This window comes from Accipiter gentilis, chromosome 25 (assembly GCF_929443795.1).
Source record: "Accipiter gentilis chromosome 25, bAccGen1.1, whole genome shotgun sequence".
NCBI classification, from domain to species: domain Eukaryota; kingdom Metazoa; phylum Chordata; class Aves; order Accipitriformes; family Accipitridae; genus Astur; species Astur gentilis.
The window spans coordinates 3,418,623-3,441,664 of record NC_064904.1 but is presented as its reverse complement, the minus strand read 5'-3'; the positions used below and the strand labels follow the sequence as shown (position 1 = coordinate 3,441,664).

The 23,042-nt window shown below is 36.3% G+C and overlaps 1 protein-coding gene across 4 annotated transcripts in view; it reads right to left on the bottom strand.

The window, feature by feature from the left end:
• The window catches only part of SPATA7 (spermatogenesis associated 7), a 47,158-nt gene that overhangs the window by 17,009 nt on the left and 7,107 nt on the right, over positions 1-23,042 (bottom strand). For 3 of the 4 annotated variants that reach the window (XM_049828688.1, XM_049828685.1, XM_049828689.1), the window contains exons 2-5: positions 18,020-18,100; positions 17,260-17,352; positions 15,640-15,687; positions 4,566-4,699 (exon numbers count right to left, since the gene is read on the bottom strand). In XM_049828688.1, coding sequence (XP_049684645.1) covers positions 4,566-4,699; positions 15,640-15,687; positions 17,260-17,352; positions 18,020-18,100 — 356 coding nt within the window. The remainder of the gene's footprint in view (positions 1-4,565; positions 4,700-15,639; positions 15,688-17,259; positions 17,353-18,019; positions 18,101-23,042) is intronic. The other variant, XM_049828686.1, reaches the window with a different exon arrangement.

Below are 23,042 nucleotides of genomic sequence, written 5' to 3'. Positions count from 1 at the left end.
TTTCGGTAATTAGTTAAGAATTGAGAAAGGCAAGAGAGAAAATTCACACAAATCTGCGAACAAATAATGTATGAATATAATCAGTTTACATACTGGCATCAATAATAACCATTTTTCTCATTCAAAACTATGTTCCTGTTACATTCTTTCCTTCTGTGTGTGTGCTATTCAATTGTATAATGTGGTATGTTCCCACTTTCATCAAATACTGTGATGTTATTAATAAAGGGATATTACTGAATGTGCATATGGAAATGTCTTAATTCAAACAACCAGCATGAGAGGTGATTGTCACTATGAAGCCTGAAAGGAAACCTGTACTGAACATTCCTGATAAAAACATCTTTGATGCTCAGAAGGTTCTGCTTTCTTTAGTCACTTACATCTCTCATTCTGACAGAACTAATTCAAGCACAATACATCTTTGGACTGTTAATATCACAACCGTATACTAAATCGTTAAATCTAAAGCATTTGAGTAGTCAATTCACATAGCCACGCATGTGTGCTGCATACAAAATTAACAACAGAGATTAGAAAGAGTTAAGGGTGTTTCCTAATCTATATTTCATATGCTCATATGCACAAGCAGATGGTCATAACTGTCATCCTTAAGAAATCAAAAAAGTCTCAAAACCAGGCTGAAAAGGATCTTGAAATGTCAAGGCAATGGCAACCATACTTCAAATGGTTAAAAAGAGAAAATTTACCCTCCTATGGAGCAGCCTTCCTCTGACTGACTTTTGGCATGGATTAATTTCTTTAAAAAAATTCATTAGCAGCCAGAAATGCCTTTTAATAGGATTATCTGAACATGGGATATGAAATACCAAGTCTTGCTCAAATCAGACATTTTACTAATGGCCACCTCAATTCAGGTTTTCTTGCTTCAGAGGTAAGTCATATTGAGCTTCAGGCAGTTTAACCCACTGAATCACTCAGATGAATGTTTAAAAATCCAAATCAGCTTTGTACAGAAAAATAAAAATGAAAAATCTAGGTATTTTACTATGATATAGCTTTCCATCCAAGGCAGCAGTTGGGAAGACTACATTGGTAGTGACATTCTATGCATAGACATTATGGTATTTTCCAGACTCTGTCAAACAGCCTTTTCTATTGTGAGAAAACAGAGTAATTCATTAAAGGAGTATGTATAAGTAATTTGCTGACAGATAAATGAGTGGATACCCACAAATATGCTGCTTATCCATCCTCAAGCTATTCAGTCTAAATAAGTCTCTAAATACTCACTTAAAAATTACATATTCACAAAGTTAGCAGCCCTTTCAGCATCCGTATCTGTAGCTTATCATCCTATTTTGATTAACTTTCACACACGGTGTCAATCATCATTATTATGCTACGTGGAAAGAGAGGAGCAGAAGAGAAGTACAGCTGCCCCCAGGACATCTTATGCTTTCACTGCCCCTCTACTTGACTGTGAGAGATAAACTACTGTCCTTGAAGTAATTTAGTTGCTAGCGATCCCATCCAAAGACTGCTCCATTGTGCCATTTGAAAATAAGCCTGCTCCTTAGCTTCTCACTTAGGTCTTCTGCTGAAAGTAGAGAAATGCATGACGCGCCATAAACATCTATCACATCCTAACCCACGGCTCTAGATGGAATATTTTTATCTCTGTGATCAAAATACTATCATCTTTGATTAGAATCACTGATTATTTAAAAAAGTCAGTAATGAAATCTAGGTAACCACAACAGAAATAACTCTCTCAGTTCATTACATATCATAGCAGATTCTCACATTACAGTAATTTTATGTTTATAACTAGATAAAACAAATAAAGAATTCACTGTTCTTGTGCATTTAAACCCTCATACAAAACAGTCAAAGAGGATGCCAGTCAGGTTCAAGACACATTATAGCTATTCAGTTTCATAGTCAGCTCAATGTATAAAAAAAATACACTGTCTAAATCACAGAAGTTTTAAGAAATGTGTCATGAATTATATAATTTAGAGGAATTCTTTTTACTTCTTTTCAGTTTTACCATACACAAAGCAGAGTCTTAAGTGAAAATAGTTTCTGTGCTCTATTGCAGCATTAAATAATAATAAATGCAGCTATGTGAAAAATGAAAATGATGAAATAAAGGCAGCCAGACTTAGCAGAATGCATAAAAAGTGAATGCTAATGAATGAAGCCTTTTGAAAATAGAAAGTCAGGTGCATATATCAAAGCTGGTTAGATGTATTTAGCCTATAATCTAGTCAGACATTGACCTTGTCAGAGTTACAATGGTTATTATTTTTTTATATACGTATATACATATGCATGTTACTCTTAAACTGATATACATTTTACAAGAGCCACATTTTATTAGGCAAGAAATTATGCACCATGAAAGTAATTTCTTTAACTTTTGTATTCTTACATTTAAATGTAACAGTGGCAAAGCCAGTATAATTCGTCTTGTCTTTTTCTTACACTCCTCCTGTAATGTTGTAAGATATTTATTAAGCACAGGACCACATTCTACTCTTCCCATTACCTCCCTGGAAACCTGGAGTATTCCAAGGTTGACTGCTTCAAATCTGTGCTGAATTTCATCCCAACCCAGGAATATCCGAATTCAACAAAGCAATTTTTATAGCAGTTCCACAAACAGAGGATGTATAATCAGCTTTTTCCTAATGGCAACAGTGACAGCAATAATATGATTACTGTGTGGCAAAAATCCTCTACATTATCATATGCTTTAATAGGCATCCTTAAAATTTGTTTTCCAACTGTCACCTATGGATATATCCTGATGGCTAGAGAAATACAATTAGAATGACTAACTCAGCCTCACAATGCATTAGAGGACATCTAATCATTGAAGTAGAAGAATCCTCCCTTGATGTATAAACAAGCATAGGAAATCAATGTATATTTTGGCAAATGAAGTAAAGTTTAAATAGTGCTTCACTTTTAGCACAAAAACATGACAGCCCAATTACTGCCACTGCCTACCCTTCTACCAGAAGGCTCACTTACAGATTTTCACTTCTTACTGACTCAGTGGTGCTCTTTTTTATACTATAGTGAAAAGTAATTTCTAAGTCCAGCAATCAATTTGATTAACAAAGTGCCAAATAATATTTTAGTGAAGATTACTCTTTGCATTTGTAAAGTTAAAAAAACAACCTAGAAGCAAAAAAAGTATTACATCCCAAAATTACTTTTTATGTGTGGTTAAACATTAATTTGGCAAGTCTCCCAACATCACTTTCTAAAATATACTTTTCAGTTGATAACTTGAAATTCAGACTCAGACAGTTTGTTGAATTATACCCTGAGTCTAGTAAACATAAGGAAAGCTGCAGTTTCTGTTGGCATAACACAGATTACACTTTCAAGATAAATGGTGGGAAGGCACCTGTAAGTAATTAGAAAAACTGGGACAGATATTATTTTAGAAAGACCTTGTTTTGCAGAAGATTAAAACAAGGAAAAAAGCGAGTCTGTTATAATGCTATATTAAAGACCACAAGTGCATCCTTTCATTTTAAAATAAGAATTTATGCAGTAATTAGAGATACAGTTTAAGCACACTTTACTTGGTTTCACAATGAAATAATTTAAGGAACTTCTCCTGCCCCCAGTTTGCAGAAAATAACATGGAAGGACAAAAGTCATATTAATAAAAACTAAAATTTGGATTTTAAATATGACATTTCCTCCCTTTTCTTATGCATGCCTGCACTTTCATCCATAACTAACAGCCATGTACTGAATTTCAAAGCATTATTTCTCTGCACTGCAATAAGGTGACATTCAGACTGCCTGCTGTAAAAACCAGTCACACAGAAAGAAACTAATGGTGAGTTTTCTGTACTACTTGGAAATGTTCTCCAGCTCTCCACATATTTAAACAACACATGAAGCATTTGCTGTTAAAATCAACAGAGTTAAAACATCATTCTGTTTTAAGCTGCAATTGCTCCTTTACAGTGATGAACAAGAGAATGTAATTTATTAGGCTATTTATTTATTATTTGGAAATATATGCCACATATCTGGATGAAATGCCAGACAAAATAAGTGAGCCTACGTATATAGACAGAAAAGCACTTATTCTGATGGCTCAAGTACTATTTTCACTTTCAATAACTGCAATTTGAGCATGTAGTATACTGTTAGATATGAAATGTATTTCCAAAGTAGGACTTTGCATACAGAAAAAAAAAAAGAAGAGGATTCTTGATTCTTCTTCTAGGAAGGTTAGTGGTAACTAGACTTCTGTGTTAGGAAATGGTAGAAAGCTCTGGAGTCACAGAGAGGGCATGGGAATTTCAGCTGAGATGAAAGCAAGAGAATTCAAGGGTAACTAGAGTGTGAATTTACCACAAGCACTCTTCATCCAGATACATGTCATCTTTGTCAGAAGGCTAAGACAGGCATTTGGTGTTGGGCACATATCAGGAAGACCCTTGTCTATTTTCTGCTGCTTGAAAAATGCCAGCCCTCCCTCTAGAGCTGCTGCACAGCAGTGATCAGCTGTTATTATGGGAGGCAAGTAGACTATGATATCTACTAACCAAAATTAAAATATCTACCTTTCCAAAAGAGGATGGCAGCAGCCTTCTACTCTCTCTTGAGCTGGATCGGGAGGCAGTTTTACCCACACTCATTTCCTCTTCACACCTGGCTATCTTCTTTTTCAGTTTCTCTCTTCTTTGCTGGTCAGCAACTTAGGAAAGAGACAAAGCTTGTCAGATCCAAACTGAAATATTATTCTTTTTTTTGTCCTAAGTGCTTTGAGAATGTCATAGGAGTTTCCAATTGCTCAGCAAAGTCAGACTATTGAGATATGTTCCACTTCCAACACACAACAATTATAAAAAATTACCTCTATTCTTAGAAGAAAAATATTAAGAGTATGCTGGTAGCTGAAGCTGTACCTTAGCTTCCCTGAAATATTCTCATCTCCCAACTAATACACCACTATGCAGGAATTCCAAGATCAATATTGCTAACAGAGCACTATGCTCAAAAACTCACAACTTTGCTCTCAATTTACTACACATAGAACTCCTTTGACTGTACTCTCATCCAGTATTTCAGAAAAAACCCATGTTTACTGTTAGCAAATTTGACGTGTAAAAAATCCATGCTCACACTATGGAAAAATAGCGAGTAATCTCCCAAGTACAGAAATCCATGGCAAAACAAGGAAGTTCACGTCAAGAACATAAAAAATGAAGGTAAACACCATGAATGGTCTGCTGTCAGATCAGGAGGGGAAATTGTTATCAGTCTACAGTGGTTTGCAGTCCAAGACCTTGTTCACAGTGTCCATGCAGCACAGAAGAGGAGTTAGGTATCTATGCCATCAGATAAAGAGAGGAGCCCAAAAGATGGGTAAATTTTCTGTGTTCGAGTTTGCTATTGGTCACCTATATCTGCTATCTTGCATAATACAGTCCAAAGTTTTTGTATATTGAGCACCTGCATGCCAGAGATAAAAGTTCACAAAGTTGAAAAATCCAGATGAGGCTGATGAAAAACATTAATAATTTCATTTCCAAATGGGAAAGAAAAGGGTTTATATAAGCGAGCACACTTTTGAAGTCTGTATACACAATGAAACCTGTTTTAACTCTTGACTACATTTCTCATTCACTTAACACGGACCCAAGTGTATGAATGGTTTGTTTGAAACAGACGCACAGAAAGACCTTTGCAGATGACTTCTTTGGTTTCATAATGTATTTATATCATATTGTGGTAGACCCTAATCTTCACACATAGTACTATAGCTAACACATGGAAATGTAAATAACTTCATGGATTGGTGTGGTACATTCTTCTAGACAGCTGAGAACTACAGTAATCTGATGACATTTAATCAACCTTTAAAATACATTCATCTGTGTACATTAACCCTACAGACATGTTAATCTCTAGGAATTATATAAGTATGTGTATTCATTTTATTAAACATTTTAGTCCCCTTTTAAACTAGAAATGATTCTTTCAGATGCAACATCCTTGCTTTCATTCCTCAGGGAAATCCCTCTTTCTCTCAATTCTTAAAATTGATATGTAAAATAAAAGGTAATTTCTTTTATGGCTGCTGATTTATTCAGCATGTTCCATTAGAGTACTTAAAATATGAAGTTACTTTTGCTACTGGAAAAACATTAGCTGAAGTTAAGATATGCTAAATTCTACAACTCTGAATTAAAAAATGTGCCTTCTAACAGAAGGAAAAAAATAGCATACCATTAAATAATTGAATATCAGTATTTTTCTTCCTACACTAACTTATTATTATGTGGCTATTCTAAATTACTGTTACTTCTAATTGTGTTTGTCTTAAAAGTTACAGATGAGCACTCAAAAATTAGCTACAGGCCGAAGTTTTATACGTTTGAGATAAATAATTACTCATGCTGGGCCAACAGAGTGTGTCTGTGTGTGTGCATGCATGGAAGGTGTAAAAACTCAAGTCTTGCCTACTGCTCAGTAGCCATCAATGGTGGTGGCTGAAATGCGTGTGGAACAAATATCTAGGGGAACAATGCTCTACAAAGCAAAAATGCAAATTGTACAGAAGTATGGGTGTCTCAGTTTGTATGTGCAAGTAGATGCCTGAAACAGAAATTTCCTTATTCTCAAGTGCTTAGGTGGAAAGTGGGTTTGTCTAAGACAAGACAGGCTTAATCACTTTACTGCATGTTCTACCTGCACACCATGGCACACTATGGCTTAACAGGAGTTTCTAGGCAAAGTGCAAAGCAGCGTGAATATTATTGCAAAACTGAGTTCTCGTGTTGTCCTTATTCTGCTCTTTACAGGATGAAGTCTGAGATTTAACATACATGGACAGACTCTGCCTTTACTACTGGCGTTCAAAGCTATGAGAGCCAACTACTACAAATCTCCTCCAGGACTGTGTGCTATAACTCCTCAGCCAAAGCACGGCTTGTGCCCATGAGTAAAGAAAGAAAGAACAGTAAGTATGCCAGCTACGGCTATCTTTGGATGTCAGAATGACCCATTGGGACTACTGTCACCTGCAAGGGAAATGTAAAGTCTTTACCTTGCACCAGTAATATAGTGAGCTTAGCTCAGCTAATCCATTAAGTGCGTTCCAAAAGCTATAAAGTCATTCACGCGTACTGCAAGGCGGAGCAGACATACACAAAACAGAATGGCAGAAAATCCCAGCAGTGTACCCATCGTGTTGCCAAACTAGGGAATTTTCAGGCTAAGTCAGCTGTAAAAGCTAGGAACTGTGAAACCAGCAAAGCAAGAGAAAAAGAAATCCTTCTTGAAAAGAGTCAACGTACATGTAAACAGACAGCTAGATGTAAGTTAGGACAGCCCTGAGGCAGTCAGCAAGTAACACAGACAAGGGTGTGGGTACAGACACAAAAACATGCATGCTGCCTACCTCCCCTTACTTCACATGGCCTTTCCCCAGGCAGGGACTGGAGAATCCAGTCTTTCCATTTTACTTTAGCCAGACAGAAAATGGTATCATACAAATGGCCTGAACCTTTGAGGCACTAATTACAATATTACTACTGATGGGAGTTGAAGATAGTTAAGGCTGCCATACGTTACCACTTGTCCTGCAGCTGTGAATATATTAAACACAGAAAGAATGAGACCAGCATTCAGGAAGAAACATGCAGTTTTAAAAGGGAGATTGATCTGTTAATTGGAAAGGTTGCTCACTGTTGAAGATATCTTCTGCTTCAGATCAATCACAGATATAACTTCTTTAGTTTTCAATAAGGTTAAACTAAATTTGACAAGAGTGCCATTGACATACTGTCATAGACTAGTGGGGAGTAAACATCAACTGCATTTGTTAACAGATACTTAATAATTTCACTTCAAGTAGCTCTTACAGTACATTGGCTCCAGAAAGATATCACATTTGTACAGTTAAATATGGTAAAAGTTCAAGACAATAAGTATCTTGTGACAAAGAAGAGAAGAAAGGAAACCACTGGGTTTTTTTCATCTCTTTAAAAAGGGAAAACTAAATGCTTAGAGATAAAAAAATACAGTCCATAGATCCAACAAAAATGATTCCCTTTAAAGCCTTATTAGAGACTTTGAGATTAATTATATCTCATTAACTGCTGTGCTCAAAAGCACCACAAACTTTTATAGTATAGTGAAGAGAAAATGTATTAAATTATAAACAAAGTAGTGATTTTTGTATATCAGATAAATTCAGAGTATGTGAAACTAAATTCCGTAACTTATTGCAGTTACCCCATGAATCTGTTCTCTTACATTTATTGTTTATGACAGGAAGCACAAGAAAGACCATAAATTTTAGAAGTTGAACTGTAGCATTCTCCATAAAGAGCTACCTATGGAACACTGATCAATCTGTCATAAAAGTAACACTGTTTCCTAGGCAAACACCCTTTTCGCAAAGAGTGCACCACACTTCCAAATCAGAGATCACATTGTTATATTTCCCTGTTAGAATACTCCCTCTATAGGCTTGGTTCATTTTTTCCTTAAGCCTAGGCAGCAGTTTTTCTAGACACATGCTTAGAGTTACAAAACAAATGCCATAAACCTGGAAGAAACAAAATAATCATACATATCACACTCCTAAGCAGTTTGAAAGCTCTGCACATATGAGGACAGTATGATTTGGAATGCCAGTGGTTGTCCTTTGCTCTGAATTTCCAGTCTCTAAATTTGTATGTCACATCACAGTACAACTGGTAGTTAACCTTCAAGTTATTTCATTTTTGATGTAAATAATCCATGGCAGCAATGAAATATTAAGTTCAATTTAAACTGCATTCAGCTTGCAGAACAATGTATCTCAAAACATTTGTCTAACACCAAGCATTTTTCCATTGTGTTTTTATATCAGCTATTTTTGCAGTAACACACTTCTGGTTATTATTTCCCTTATGAATTGCTTAGATAAACAATGCAAACATCAACCTCATTTCTGCTGAGCTTGAAGTGCCTGCAGTGACCATAATTAAAGTGTTCAGCATATCAGCTGGTGGTATTACTTCTGCAAGCAAGCTCTTCCTTCTGCAAGAATTTTTACTGTCAGCCTCCTAGCTCTACACAAATCCCCAATACACCATGATTAAAGCACCTGGGGTGAGATCTCATCAAATGCAAATTGAATTTTGCCATTGGATGAGAAGATTGGGTTTCTCGTGAGTCTAAATTTCTTGACACAGAAATTTTAATTTTCATAACTCTAAGAGACGATTCTGCAGTCCTTCTTCACATCCATTATCAGGAACACTGTTTCATCAAATAAGGGAAGAATCACCATTAAAAAAGGTGACAAAGGATTTATTAAGGGCTTGATACTACAGCCTTGCTTGTATCAAATAGAAAGTAATGTTTGTACAGGGCATGTACTTCAGAAATGTGGTATTGCTTGACAAAACTACTAATGGCAAAATTTCACCATTGCTAAAGCTTGGAAATAAAGCCTAACAGTGAGACATGAATACTTCAAGGGAATTTCAGGAGAGGCTAGAAGCAGAGGATTATCCCAAACCCCTCCACCTCTGATCCTTGTATGGGGTCTTCATCTGACAGACGTCTTACAGATACTTCTGTCAGCCATATGAGTGATACAGCTACAGCAGCCTGTGCAGAGCCTACTACATGGAAATTGTAAAATGCTGCACCAACTTCTGAGCGTCCTCAGGTAAACCTCCATTTGTGTACCCTAGAGAGAGGTCCACCTGGCTTCTACGTGGGCTTGGACAGTAGATTTTGTCTCAGGGTACCACCTGGGTACCCCAAGAACAATTTAGACATATTGTACCAAGTTAATGCTGAGAATAAGTGGAAAGCATAATTTTATTCCTGTTCTCTGGTATGCTCTAACTATTTTGTGATCCTCAGTAATAATGGAAAATAGTATAAAAACAACAATCCCCCCCCCCCCCCCCCAAGTGGACAGATGGTAAAGCTGGGTAAATTCAATTAAAAATCAGGGACACATTTACAATAATAATTATGATTAACTACTGAAGCAACTACATAAGGAAATTATGTTTTCTCTATTTTTTAAATTTACAGGTCAAGACTGCAGGCCTTTCTTGTTTATGTGCTTTATTTACCATATTCAGTATGGTTGTTGAGTTCCATATTAGCACAACTGGATGAAATTTTTGGTCTGCTTAACTCATGATGTCAGATTGGATGATCTAATGTCTTTTTGCAACTACAAACTCTGTGAAAAATGTATTTTTGATGTACTGAATACATTTGTAAAATGAATTGCCTCTCATAAAAAAAGAAAGAAAACTTTCCTGTAGAAGAAACTTTAAAGTAAATGACTTTTGCAAAAAGAAAATAAAATTACTACAGTTAAAATTACAGGTTCATAAAGATGTTTTACACAGTGGGTTTTCCTGTTTTCCAAAAATTCAGACTTGATAAATATACTAGAACATCTTTCCAAATACGTACTTGAACTCTGAAAACATACGTGTTAGAATTAGCAGAGTGTTTAACTTTAAAGAATTTATATTAGTTGCTTCTACATTTCATTTTCAGAAATGCATATGTAAGGTCAAGATTCAACAGAAAAGTTAAGAATCAAAGAAGGGGTGATTTTGTGAAAGCTTCCTGTAAAATAGCAGCAACAACAAAATATATAAGACAGCTTTTCATAGATATCTCCTTTTCATAGCACAAAGGGTAGACAGATACAATGTAAAATATGTGATTACATGAAAAAATAAATTTTAAATACACAATTATATAAGAATATATATTTCTTGATATTTCTACTTAAACCTACCCCCACACACCCCCCCAAAGTAGAAAACCAACATTACTCATCAGTCTGAATTGTCTCTCCCCATCTCTCAATCCCCCCTCCAAGTATTCACGTTCCATCAGGCTAAAATAGATTTCTGGTGGGTAACTTCTCAGAATACTTTTTTTCCTTTTTCTTCCCCTCCCCCTCTGGGTATCAGAGACCTGCATTCTCAAGCACACGAATCACTGGGTTCATGCTGTACTATCAATATGCCCTGTGGAAAAACCTTTAAACATATGGGTTGAAAAGTTAGTACTGTTAGAAACCAGGCATGTGTAGCAGCAGCTGTCTTACTTGGCATAGCTTTTGTCAAGTTTTCTGGCACAAATTCCACAACCACAGACTTCTAATGGCCACTGGTATCAATCAACATGCTTGGACTAATTCTGAACATAGAAGTTTCACATTTCAAGAAGTTTCACATTTTAACAACTATTTTAAGTCAATAAGGCTGATCTAATACACAAGAACATGCTCACTGCTAGCCCAGTGGCATGGCAGCTTGCCTACTTTGCTGCCAGCTAAGATACCAGCAAAAGAACAGTGGAAACTAAATCCCCTTTAAGGACAGAACACATTCAGTTGGCCAGGGAGAATGCCAACTACAATATCATGTTTAATTCTTAAACACTAATGACTGATTCATGGCAACAACCCCAAAGGGAAATACTCACCTGCTATTTTAGCAGTACATGAAGCACATTTTCAGGGGATGCTTTTTAACACTATCTGCAGGAATTCTGTTTTGTAACACTATGCTATTAATAAATCTTAGCATTTCAAACTGAAAATTTACCCCCCTCCACAAATCTTTTGAAATAGAGGGGAAACAAAAACCTTATTTGGGATGCAATAAGTATTAAGACAAGGAATACAAAAAGAAAAAAGTAATAATATGCTTCAGCTGAGGCCATGGCAGGCACAGAAGTACTGGAAGAATAAAGCTGTAAACCCCTCAACTATAGAGATTCTCCTGATATTCAGTCATATTGATGTTGCAACTGTCCCTGGATGAATTGTGTGTTCCATCTCCAGCAAGAAAAAAGAAACTGGTTTGAAAATATTCTAAAAATCCTTTTCCCTTACTTTCTTCCTTAGTACATTTTCAATACTCTTACTGCCTGAGCTATTGGCTGTCATCGCCACATAATCTGTTTCATAAAAGACAGAGGAAGAAAAACTATTCTCTGGTGGATTGCTAGAGACACTAGAAATTATACCTTGTACTGAGTTTAACACCTGAACACAGAACACTTGGTTGAGCTATTATTACAGTACAGAAATCTGCAGTTCTTGATGAACAATGCATAGGAAAAAACCCCAACCACTCTAATTTTAGGTATGAAATAAATTGAAATAATTTTCAATTTCATTCTAAACATCTAGAGATTATAAGATTAGTGCAGATACTGGACCAGGGGTGCCTGAGTAGATGTGCCCATGGAAATATCCCTTTGCTAATTCTTCACAAATTTCAGCCTGTGTGGCAGAGATTCTTATCTCTTTATAAAGTGATCTCAGTCAGGTGACAAAACATATGAAGAAAGCAGGTCAGAAAAAAATACCAGTTAGATGCACACATTGACTATAGATATTAATCCTCAAAAATTTTTATTAAGAAAGGATAACTTTAAGTATCTGGTACAAACACATACATGAAAACCCTGGACCTACTGCAGTTGAGACACTTTTGCTGTTGACCATCACAAAACAATGATTTCAACTACGGCATCTAAACCCCTTACATTCCACCATCCAAAATTTGCCTTTTAAAACCAGAATTATCAGGATAAACGCTTTCAAGTAAATTCAGTTCTAATCCTGACAGTGTTTGAATTGGACAGCTGGAAAAAATCTTTCAGCTATGTAAATATTGCAACATTGGAATAGGTTACTCAGGTTGCAGAATCTCCATCTCTGGAGGTTTCCGAGACTTGGCTGACTGATCTAGTGTTGGCAGGAATCCTACCCTGAGCAGGAAGCTCAAGGAGGACTCCGAAGGTCTCTTACAACCAACATTTCTGTGATTCCAGGGAGGCAGGTATGTGACAGAAGTTGAGCTTCCAAAATGTTAGGAGAAATGACAACACATACAGACTGAGCTGTTGAAGGAAATCACTAGACAGGCAATCTATGAACCAGCATCTCTCATCTCTACTGGGTAGAAATACCCTCTTCTGAAGTGGTAAACAGAACCAGCAAACAAGCTATACAACTTCTAGCCTTTTGTCTGGGGCAAGTGCTGAACTGCAGCAAAATCAGATGTTGAGACACTTCTCTCACTCTTGCAGGAAAAAAAAAAAAGGGAATCTTCTACTGCAAGAAAAATAAGTGTTTATAGCATTTTATGCAGGCAATTTAATATGAAAATGTAATTGGAACATTTTTCAGCATTGCAAAGTAAAAACAGTACGTTGAGGAATATTCTAATAAAAAGATATTGTTTACTTAAGTTTGCTTTGTTACTTTACTTTCTATCTTTCACTTGGCACTCTCATTTTTATTAGAGAACATGAAGTACCTCACAAAATAAAACCTGAAAACTGGGGCAGAGACATAATACTGTCTTGAGAAGCCACTTTTAGGAAAAAAATACAACATTATTTATTGCTTTGTTAAACAGATTTTTTAAAATAGCAAATTAATTGTCACTTTATAATTGCACAATTCCCCTCAGTGCAGAACATCAAGCAAACAAACTATATTTTAGAACTTAGCTAAATCTAAGGCTAAAAAGCTCTAACCACATCGCATACTCTGGGAGACCAAGAATTAAGTCCAACATTTCTTCAAAATGAATCCTGTGCTAATAACTAGGATCCTGATCCTTGAGCTATGATGCTCAGCTTCACTTTATAAGCTAGCTCTATTTTGGGAATATAATAAATTTCAACTAAGTAACAATTAGCACTCCCAAGTCTTAGGCTAGAATTACAGTAGGTAAATTGAGGAATTTTTTTTGTAATCAAAGGCTTTATTTTTTTCCCCCTAGCTTTAAGCTTTTTTCCTTTGTGAACAGGAAACATCTTCTAGGGCTGTGTTGCTTGTATGCATGTTCTAATATGATAAAACACAGCAACAGCTTTTTCCAGATCAGTTTGAAAATAGGTGAAAGAGCAATTTAGCAAGGATTTAGTGTACCAATTTTGTCAAACAGATGGGTAAAAACAAAAGCAGCAACAGAGGTGAAATGTTCCCATCACACCCTGTATAGGAGATTAATGTTCTATCTGTGACCAGGACAGACTTACATAGTCAGACACCGGGCTGAGTAAGATGAACTGAAAGAGGAACAATTGCACAAAGCCTTGCTATCTGAAATGGAAACTTCCTTACCACAGGGCACACCTGCTAGTGTCATGACAATTATCTATGAAGGTTAAGGCACTGTCACTGTCTCCCCAGATGAACTAATTATTCAAGGAAACTCATTCTGGTGTGAAACACACAAGCCACCAGCTCAGAAGCATTTATCTGTAAAGACAGTAGACTCTAAAACAAATGGGCATTTGTTGGTGTTGAGAAAGACCCAAGACCTGAAAAGGTATGGAAGAATAATTGTTAATTAGGGAACCTAAGAAAGATTCTGGCAGAAAGAAAAGCTACATGAGGGTTTTATTACACAAACACATGGGTGTAAATTTTCTTCCTACACTAACCCTGTATTTTCATGCTTGTTTCAAAGCAAATCTTGGTAGAGCTGGAGCATGAGAAGGAAGACTTTTTTCAGATGACTCTGCAGAACAGGTGATCTGAAATTCCTGTTGCAATCTGCAGACTCTAGATACCCCTGCAATACTGTTGCTGCTTCCGCTGCACCTTTTGAAAGCAGGAAAAGGCAAGCCCACACAGAGCATCTTTGATCATGGTGCAGCTTGTTGCTTAATTCAGTCTCAACCATTATGCAGAAGTACTGAAAAAAACTCTAATGAAATTGAGTCTTTCTGCCAAAAGGATGACTGATTTCCTGCATCAGCTCTAGGTAGTCTGATCATTTTACAAGACGGTATCACTCTGGTTTGACTGGATTTGAGACTAACCACAAAGTATTCTGTCTTCAGAAGATTTATCTTTCCAGCCTGAAAGAATACTTTAATTTTTCCCAGTACATCAGCAGTTGTAACTAAATATTGAATTAGAGAAAAACCAACTTTCTCTAATTGCATTAATGAAAAAGACAGATAACAAATATACCTTTGTTATTTTAACAAACAGTTGCTATTTTTCCGCTTTGACTAATATACTTCATTTAGTAGTCCATAAATCAATGATTTTAAATGTATTGCTCTTCAGCTAACATTATGAAGTAAGGCAACAATACTGATATCTTTAAACAGTGTTAAGAAATGAGATAACTCCCAGAAAAAGTAACTGCAGTTTAATTCAGGCTGTGGGGCTATGCACTTGTAACTGGCTCTGTTTTCTGTGAAATGGAACGAGAAGTTTCAGTCCTCCGCTGCCCACATTCCCAAAATTCCTTTTGACCTTGCACTAGTAAGCTCTCTTCTTGAAAGTTCAAGCTCACATCATATCAGAAGAAAGGAGAGACAAAATGCTGAAATTCTTACATGCTCCATTAACTGTGTGGATGAAAAGAATCCTAAGCAAATTTAATTGTGATCCTAAGAACAACTAATCACTAACAGATTAGGTCCATCTCACTACTGTTACTGCAGATTCTTATACATAGCTGCAGCAGGATGGGAAAAGCTGAAAAACCAAGCAAATACATGAATGCTTTATTAATGGTTATGTTCTATTGCTACTCTTCTATTCCTGTGGCCCTTTTGTTTTGTTAGTTTCATAGAAGCTTTTGCAGAATTAACATCACAAATACTTACGTTTGATGCTGGTCAACCTACTTTTGGGCACTGAACAGTCTACAGCTGCTGAAAATAAGAAAAAAAAAAAGCAAGTGATTCAATATTTACTTAGTATTTGTGGTGGCTAGAAAAAAGTAGCAATAAAACAACACAGAACAAAGACTAATTTAATTAGAACACAGCAATTGTTCTCTATTTTAAAATATGCTAGTTACTGTGTATTTAAAGTATTAGATTAATAGTAATACAGTCAGAGAATTTTCAAGATAAAGATGTTAAAGTAAGCTACATATTTGAAGGAAGAATCATCATTTAAATGAAGATTATTTACAAAAGATTTATATACACTTTGCGCTGGTGGCATTTAACTGCACACTTGAGGATACTGAGTATGTTACATGGTGGTGAGATGACAGTGTATGTGTGATCATGGACTCTGGACCCCAAAGCCCCAGTGTACCTCTCTTTAAAGCAGACATTAAGAAAAGGAGGGATGATAAAGAGAATCAGCAGAACCACCTCCAAAACCCTATTTCTGAAAATACCTAGAAAAAGAGTGTACAATGTTTAGGGAGGGATTCAAAAAATATTTATCTCATAACTCATATCCTGCAAACTTTTGTGCATTTAATTTAAATACTCGGAACATCCTGCCAAGCCCTGGCATTAATATCTCTAGGACTGAGATCCCAAGACAAGTTTATACCATGAAGAACGAAAATAGGTTGTGAACTGTAAACAACAGTAACCGCTATCTACAGACTTCTCTTAGCTCTGGGCATGATAATTTTTGAAACACAGTACTTCATACTCCTTGTATGACCATAAAAAAGTAACTTTGGCTGTAATACAGTTTGTTTTCAATTTTCGCACTGGCAACAGGGTATTGTCAGTTCATAGTGGAGTAAACGCACATTTCTAGATATGAAAATTTTTTGATCAGGATCTCACCATAATTACGAAACATACAAACATCGACAAGTTCAAAAGGCTTTTAAGTTCCAGATTTCATAGTATTTGTCCTTTGACAAATGTAAGTACCTTCTAACATTAAAATATGTGAAAAAAATCTTATGCATATTTAGTGCTCAGTAATACAGATTAGTAACATGACTTTCTCACTTGAAAAAACATGGGGCAATTTTCAAAGTCCTTAAAACTACCTAATGCCATTGATTGATATATGAAAAAAGATAATGATCATTTTTAAATTAAAAAAAAGAAAAAAGACACAGTGGTCTGAGTTTAATTGAAAATGTTCTGTGTTCATTGCTAAAATAAATTCTGTATGTTTGCTATTGTGACTATCTCCATGTTTTTCAGTTCAGCATATTGTTTCATAACTCATTATTTAATCAAAGCAGAATGAAGAGAATACAGCACAAAGTACCCTAAACTTAAAGTAGTATCTTTGGTAGCACTTAAGGAAAATATTTTCATACAAAACTTCCCATTCCAATAATACAAAACTAGTATTAAGTAGCAGTCATACTTCCTTGCTGACATCAGACTGAGTATGAAACAGGAATGAAACACCACTTCCTACAATCCAGTTCATTCCCTCTTGATATGAGCCTATTCTGAAAGAATAAGCTAAATCTGGGGGTAGAAAGTTTATTCATATATGCACATTTTTACCTTTGGCTGAAAGGATTTTGTTGTAATGAAACACCATGTGATCTCTGATCAGGTACTGGCTAGTTAGACTTTGGGAGGAGTCAATGCAGAAAGCTGTAAGATTAAAATATATTTAAACATTATAAAGGCAGGCACAAGAATACTAAAATTTTAAAGAGTTATTAACTGCAATTCAAAGCCACAAATTTTAAATTCTGCGTGCTTAACTTCTTTGCCCAATGGCAGTCATTTTTCTTTAGCAGCTACTATCACATGAAATCATCCTGTCTCCTTTGTTTTTTTTTTTCGCCCCCACTGAGCCATTAACTCAATACATACCTACAGAAGTGGCTTAAGTTGGACCATGAAAACATCAGCAGGAAACTTCTCATTTCTCCATTCTCTTTTGAAAAAAGTGTCTGAAGTGGCAGTACGGCACAGAAACATACACTAGCCCATGTGAACCACTGACTGTAAAGGAATGTGTTTAACCTCAAGGGCTGTTTAAAGCAGTAACCATATCGATACTCCAGCTAATACTGATGTGACATATATATATATATGGATATCTTGCTATCTATTTCTAGCTAGCAGTACACTCAAGGCAAAACTCACTGAAAAGTAATTTCAGTAATGCATACTAAATGTAAGTAGTATTAAATTTCACCAATTGAGCACAGCACGAAGGTTTTAATTATAAAAACATTTTAATCATAAAATCAATGAATTCACATAAAAGGAACCATGTCAACCTTCTGATGAAAGCACATGTGTTACTTACCATTACTCTTAGTACTCAAGTGTCCTTTAAATGGACTTGCTGGACCACATCTGGGAACGTCAGCAGCTGAGTATTCACTCACTTTAATAAAGTGTCAACCAAAACAGAATGTTAGAAAAAAGAAAACACATATTTTGACAGACAAGATAAAGCAGAGAATCTTTCTCCAAAGAACTCATGAATGACTGTAGTGGTCCTTTTTCACAGAGGAAAAAAATCGTTTTTAAACATTATACTACTACTGAAGTAAAACAGTGTAGTTAAGTAACTTAATCTAAACACCAAGATACAATGGCAGTACCTTTACTGGTTCAGGGAGCTAAACAGCAGAAGAAACCATTAGATCACTTCAGTCTGAACTTTACATTGGTCATTAAACTGCACAGAGGTGTGGCCACAGTTTTGTACCTATGCTAACCTCCCATTTGTTTTAAAGTTTTATTGATCGAATTTTATCATTACATCAAATGACTAATGTGAAAAACATTCTGTATGTAGACAATGATTGTGATTAGTATTATACTAAAATGCAAGTTTAATAGATTGAAGGAATTATGCTTGTGTGAAAATCATCCTATCAATGAGAACACATTATTTCAAAAATATATTGTTAATGTAAGAGGAATTTGGTTTGCCATTCAATCTGCTGGCAGTTTGATAGACCGGGAACTCTATAGACAAGTGTAGATGCTGACAAAACTTACAACAACCAGTTGTTCCGAAAAATGAAGGAATGTGAATTAAAAGCTCTACCTCTCCTCCTTGAAAATAAATGCTGTACTGTCAGGCTCACAACTACTGTCTGTTACACAACCTATGATTTAAAAATCTGCACCTCAATTAATTATCTGCACTATGTTAAAAGCAAATTTTAACAGAAAATATCCTATTACTACAAATACTAGTGTATACAAAGCGTTCCTTTAAGGTTTCCAAGACCCTGCTTAAAACGTAAAGCAAAACAAACATGTTTCCTGTAACAGAGTAAACATACCACACTTACTGAACATCAATTACAAAACCACGCAGCCAATTTCTACAAATTTATTATGACTATCAAGGTCCATTTGTCCTTCCCATTCCCATCCTACTTCTCATCTGTCAATCCAAGAGTCTGCAATTGCCATGTAAGCGTTTCCTAGCAATTGGAGGCACTACAGCTCTGGGGCAGTAACTCTACCGCTCTACACTTACTGGCGACCTCCAGCTTTCCACCATTTATCGGATGACAAAGCAAGCTGGACCTACCCAAAATGAGTGGGAATCTCTTCTCAGTGGCCTTCAGCTGGGTCAACAAAGGCAGACATAATTACAAGCTGACTGGGGGGTGCAAGAAGCCATGTCACACATGTTAAAAGCCCCTTAATTCTACCTGTTACGGCTTCTTACCTCCTGCATGCCCAGCCCCTGGCTTTCCAGTTTGTCATGTGTCCCCCCTACCCCTGATTTCCCACAGTTATGTAATGACTGTTAGAGTACTATTGCAATTACATACATAACTACACATTCTGTAGCTCTACTTTAAGTGCAACAGCATGTTGCACAAGATGGTTAACACAGTGTCTGACTATTAATTAGTAGAGATTGCAGAAAACCAAATCGTTCCTTTAACAATGTTTTAATATCATTTCCCTAAAGGCCTTATAAAAACACCTTATAAATTTCAAGTGACTAGGATCAGTTGGGGAAGCAACAAAATGTATCTTGAGAAAAGAAATAAAATGCAAATCATGAGCACACGTGGAAATTTGCAGAGTACTTTCTTGGGATCCTGTTGTGAAATTACACTAAATCTGGATTAATAAACTCAATCCCCACTCTTATGAAGTCCCAAAAATATTAAGGCAGTTTTGAATTAGTATGAGGATTTCACACTTAGAAAAGCAAGCCATGGGATTCTGCGGTTTTACAGTATTAGAGGCAGTGTCTGCAATAATAGTGCTCCCACTACTCTCTGCTGTGAAGTTGCCAGACCAGCAGTAGGAAAGGGTCAAGGAAAAAAAAAAAAAAAAGACAGAAAATGCTGCTGTAGATTTTTTCAACTCTGTCCTGCAACTGTTTTATCTTTATACTGTTTTCTTTAAAGCCAAAGGACAACGTTCCTGCTCATCTGTATCAATTACAAATGGCTTGTTTTAAATTCCCCTCACGGTACAATTCTTCCTAATCTCTATTTGTGATTTAAACACATATATGAACAAACAATGAGAAGTTATTTTTAAAATATTAAAATTCTAAACATACAGCAAGAATTTATCAGGTTTAGAATTACTGTCTCTGCAACAGTTTTAAACTTTTGCCAATAATGGCCTTCTTTCTTATTTAAGTATTATATTTCTCTACCATACACTATTACATATAAGTAGTATTCAGTGTCTAGCTGGACACCTGCCCTGAAACTCACGACTTCCTGAAGTTACAATACTCATGTGTTTAAAGAATGCAGTCCTTTGGGAGGACTTGAATGTTAGATTATAATATTTTAGTAGATAAAAGTTTGTCCGAATGGTAATTTAAAAAAATGTATACACCAGAAATATAGCTTATAGCAGACACCTGAGAATCAGAAGGGTTTCATTCACAGTTGCTCAAAATAATCTAAATATTCTAGTATTTTCTGTATTTCAGAGCTAAGTTATAATTCCAGAAGCGGACACATACCGTTAGATAAAAGCTTACAAGAGCACCTTTAAGTCATTTTTGTGTGACAGAATCATAGAGAGGTAGGCATGGGCATCTCAAAAATGCAGAGACATTGTTATAATTACAGTTGATTCTCTTCAGGTAACCTAAATGCCTTTGCCCTGAGTTAAAAGATGATCAGAGATGCTCAGAAGCCTGTTGCTTTTACTGTCTTCAGCTGGAGATGCATCTATTCAGCACCACAGGAAAAACAGACTATTTTGAAATGTTCATTTGCTCTGCATCACCAGCAGATGGCACACAGGTAAACGGTAACGAAAGAACTACTGAGTTCTTTAGGATTAATCTGTACCAGGCTTGGCGGGGCGGGGGTGGAGTCAGCCCCCCCCCCATCCTGCATCATTATTTCATAGGCGAGCAAAAAGATCAGAAAAGGGTCAGGAGGGAGAAGCATTTTACAGTTTCCTCAGCCTGTTCCAATTACGGGCACATGGACAGCGCAGAGATCGCCTCCAATCCATGCAGAAACCCCCAATTTGCAGAAGTCCCAAAGGCAATGGAAACACAACACCATTTATGAAGAGGTCATGGTGTTTGCGCAGGTGCCTATGTCCCCTGTGCTATCTTCCCAGCATGCTGTAACTCCTCTGCTGCCGAGGAAAGGTTTCAGGCCCTTGATCCAACCAAATGTATTTCCAACCCAACTCCGGCTAATTGCAGGGTAAGAACAATACTTACTCCTTTCACAGGTATCTCTGAACTGCCCCCCCCCCCCCGCCCCGGAAATACTTGGGCCATTACAATGTTGAACCATTTTCCAGGAAGTGGAGGACCTTGAATAAAAGTGTTTCTGACTGCTCAGATTTTAGGATAGCCTTGAAATGTCAGGGTTGCAGCCCCACTAGCACCTGGACCTGTTGAAAGCTTTCATGCCATTAACAAATGACATTTTCTTGCTGTTTAGAACACTTCCTTGCTGGGCAAAAGTTTATGCTGAACAACTTCTTTTTAGTATCTAGCTGGATCCCGGGGGCTCTATCCTGGCAAATCGTATATATTATTATAGCGTCAATTAAAGAATAGAACAGTCTTTAACCTAAAAATATTTCCATAAACAGCAGAACTTGTGATGAACGCTTCCTATGGACCTCCCATGGCAACCCATGGTGCTTGCTCCTACACCCTCTGACTCTCATGCCAAATAAAGGAACTGAGATATTTTTGTAACTTGTTCATCAATGAGAGTCTCAAATGCTCTCTGTGAACCACCCACTTTCACAAAACATGTAGAATACTTATCACATAAAAAGGGTCAAAGACACTAATTTGGCTGAAATAATGCCTAGCACTATTGAAAACAGGAGAGGCAAAGAATACTAAGTAAACCTTTGTTTTCTTAGGATCCCAGGCTGTTTCACATAGACATTCCATCAAATGTATTGTTTCTACACCGAATTCAACTTATAATATCCTACCTATATCTTCACTCTGAAACTCAAACCCACTTTTTACAGTGTCAAATATTTGCAATGAAGACGTACGTTGCTAATGTCAGAGGAGAAACTGGATGATTTGGTATGCAGAGGATATCTGATGTATTTTACTGTTTCCACAAAACAACTGAAGTCAAGTAGAAAGCGTCAATGTTCAAATGTTTCACAAGTATAATTTCAGGTTGTCTACTGACTTCAACAGGTATTTGTTTAGATTCGGTCTGTTTTCAAAGTTATTTGAACAATAGCAGAAACTAAACTTAAACTGAAGGCTTAGATATATGAAGAGAATTTTAAAGGGGAAGGGGATTTTCAGCAAATTACATAGGAACCAAATATGAACCTGACAAAGGACAATAACTACAAAGCATAATAACTAAAGCACCTGGATAGCTATGGGAGTGATGGAAGCTGTACTGGTTTAGGACTGTAAGCAGAGTGAAAGCAGTATGCATTTTGGCTACTTTGCCTCTTTTTTTTCAAAACCCATGCATGCGAGAGAGAATTTTTTCAGAGAAAAATCTTCTACTGATTTTGATGGTTCTTAAATAATAAGATATTTGGGAATAGGAGCACTTGTCTGAACTGGACTTAGCAGAACTGATCCCAGTACTTGCAGTACTATAGCAGCTTTTGCAATAATTAAGTTTCCTGACTAAAATGCACACTTTCTACTTCTTACAATAAAAAACATCCAGTCACAAATTCAAGGTCTACGTAAATATATTTCCAGAACTGGACTGGAAACTGTTCAAGAGAATTCCATTTTGTTTAAGAAATTATTTTCTGAGATTTAAACCTCAGAAACTGAGACATATAATGGACTTCTATCTTTGATAAACTATACACGTAACTATGTGATCTAAACATACACTTCCTCATAGGTA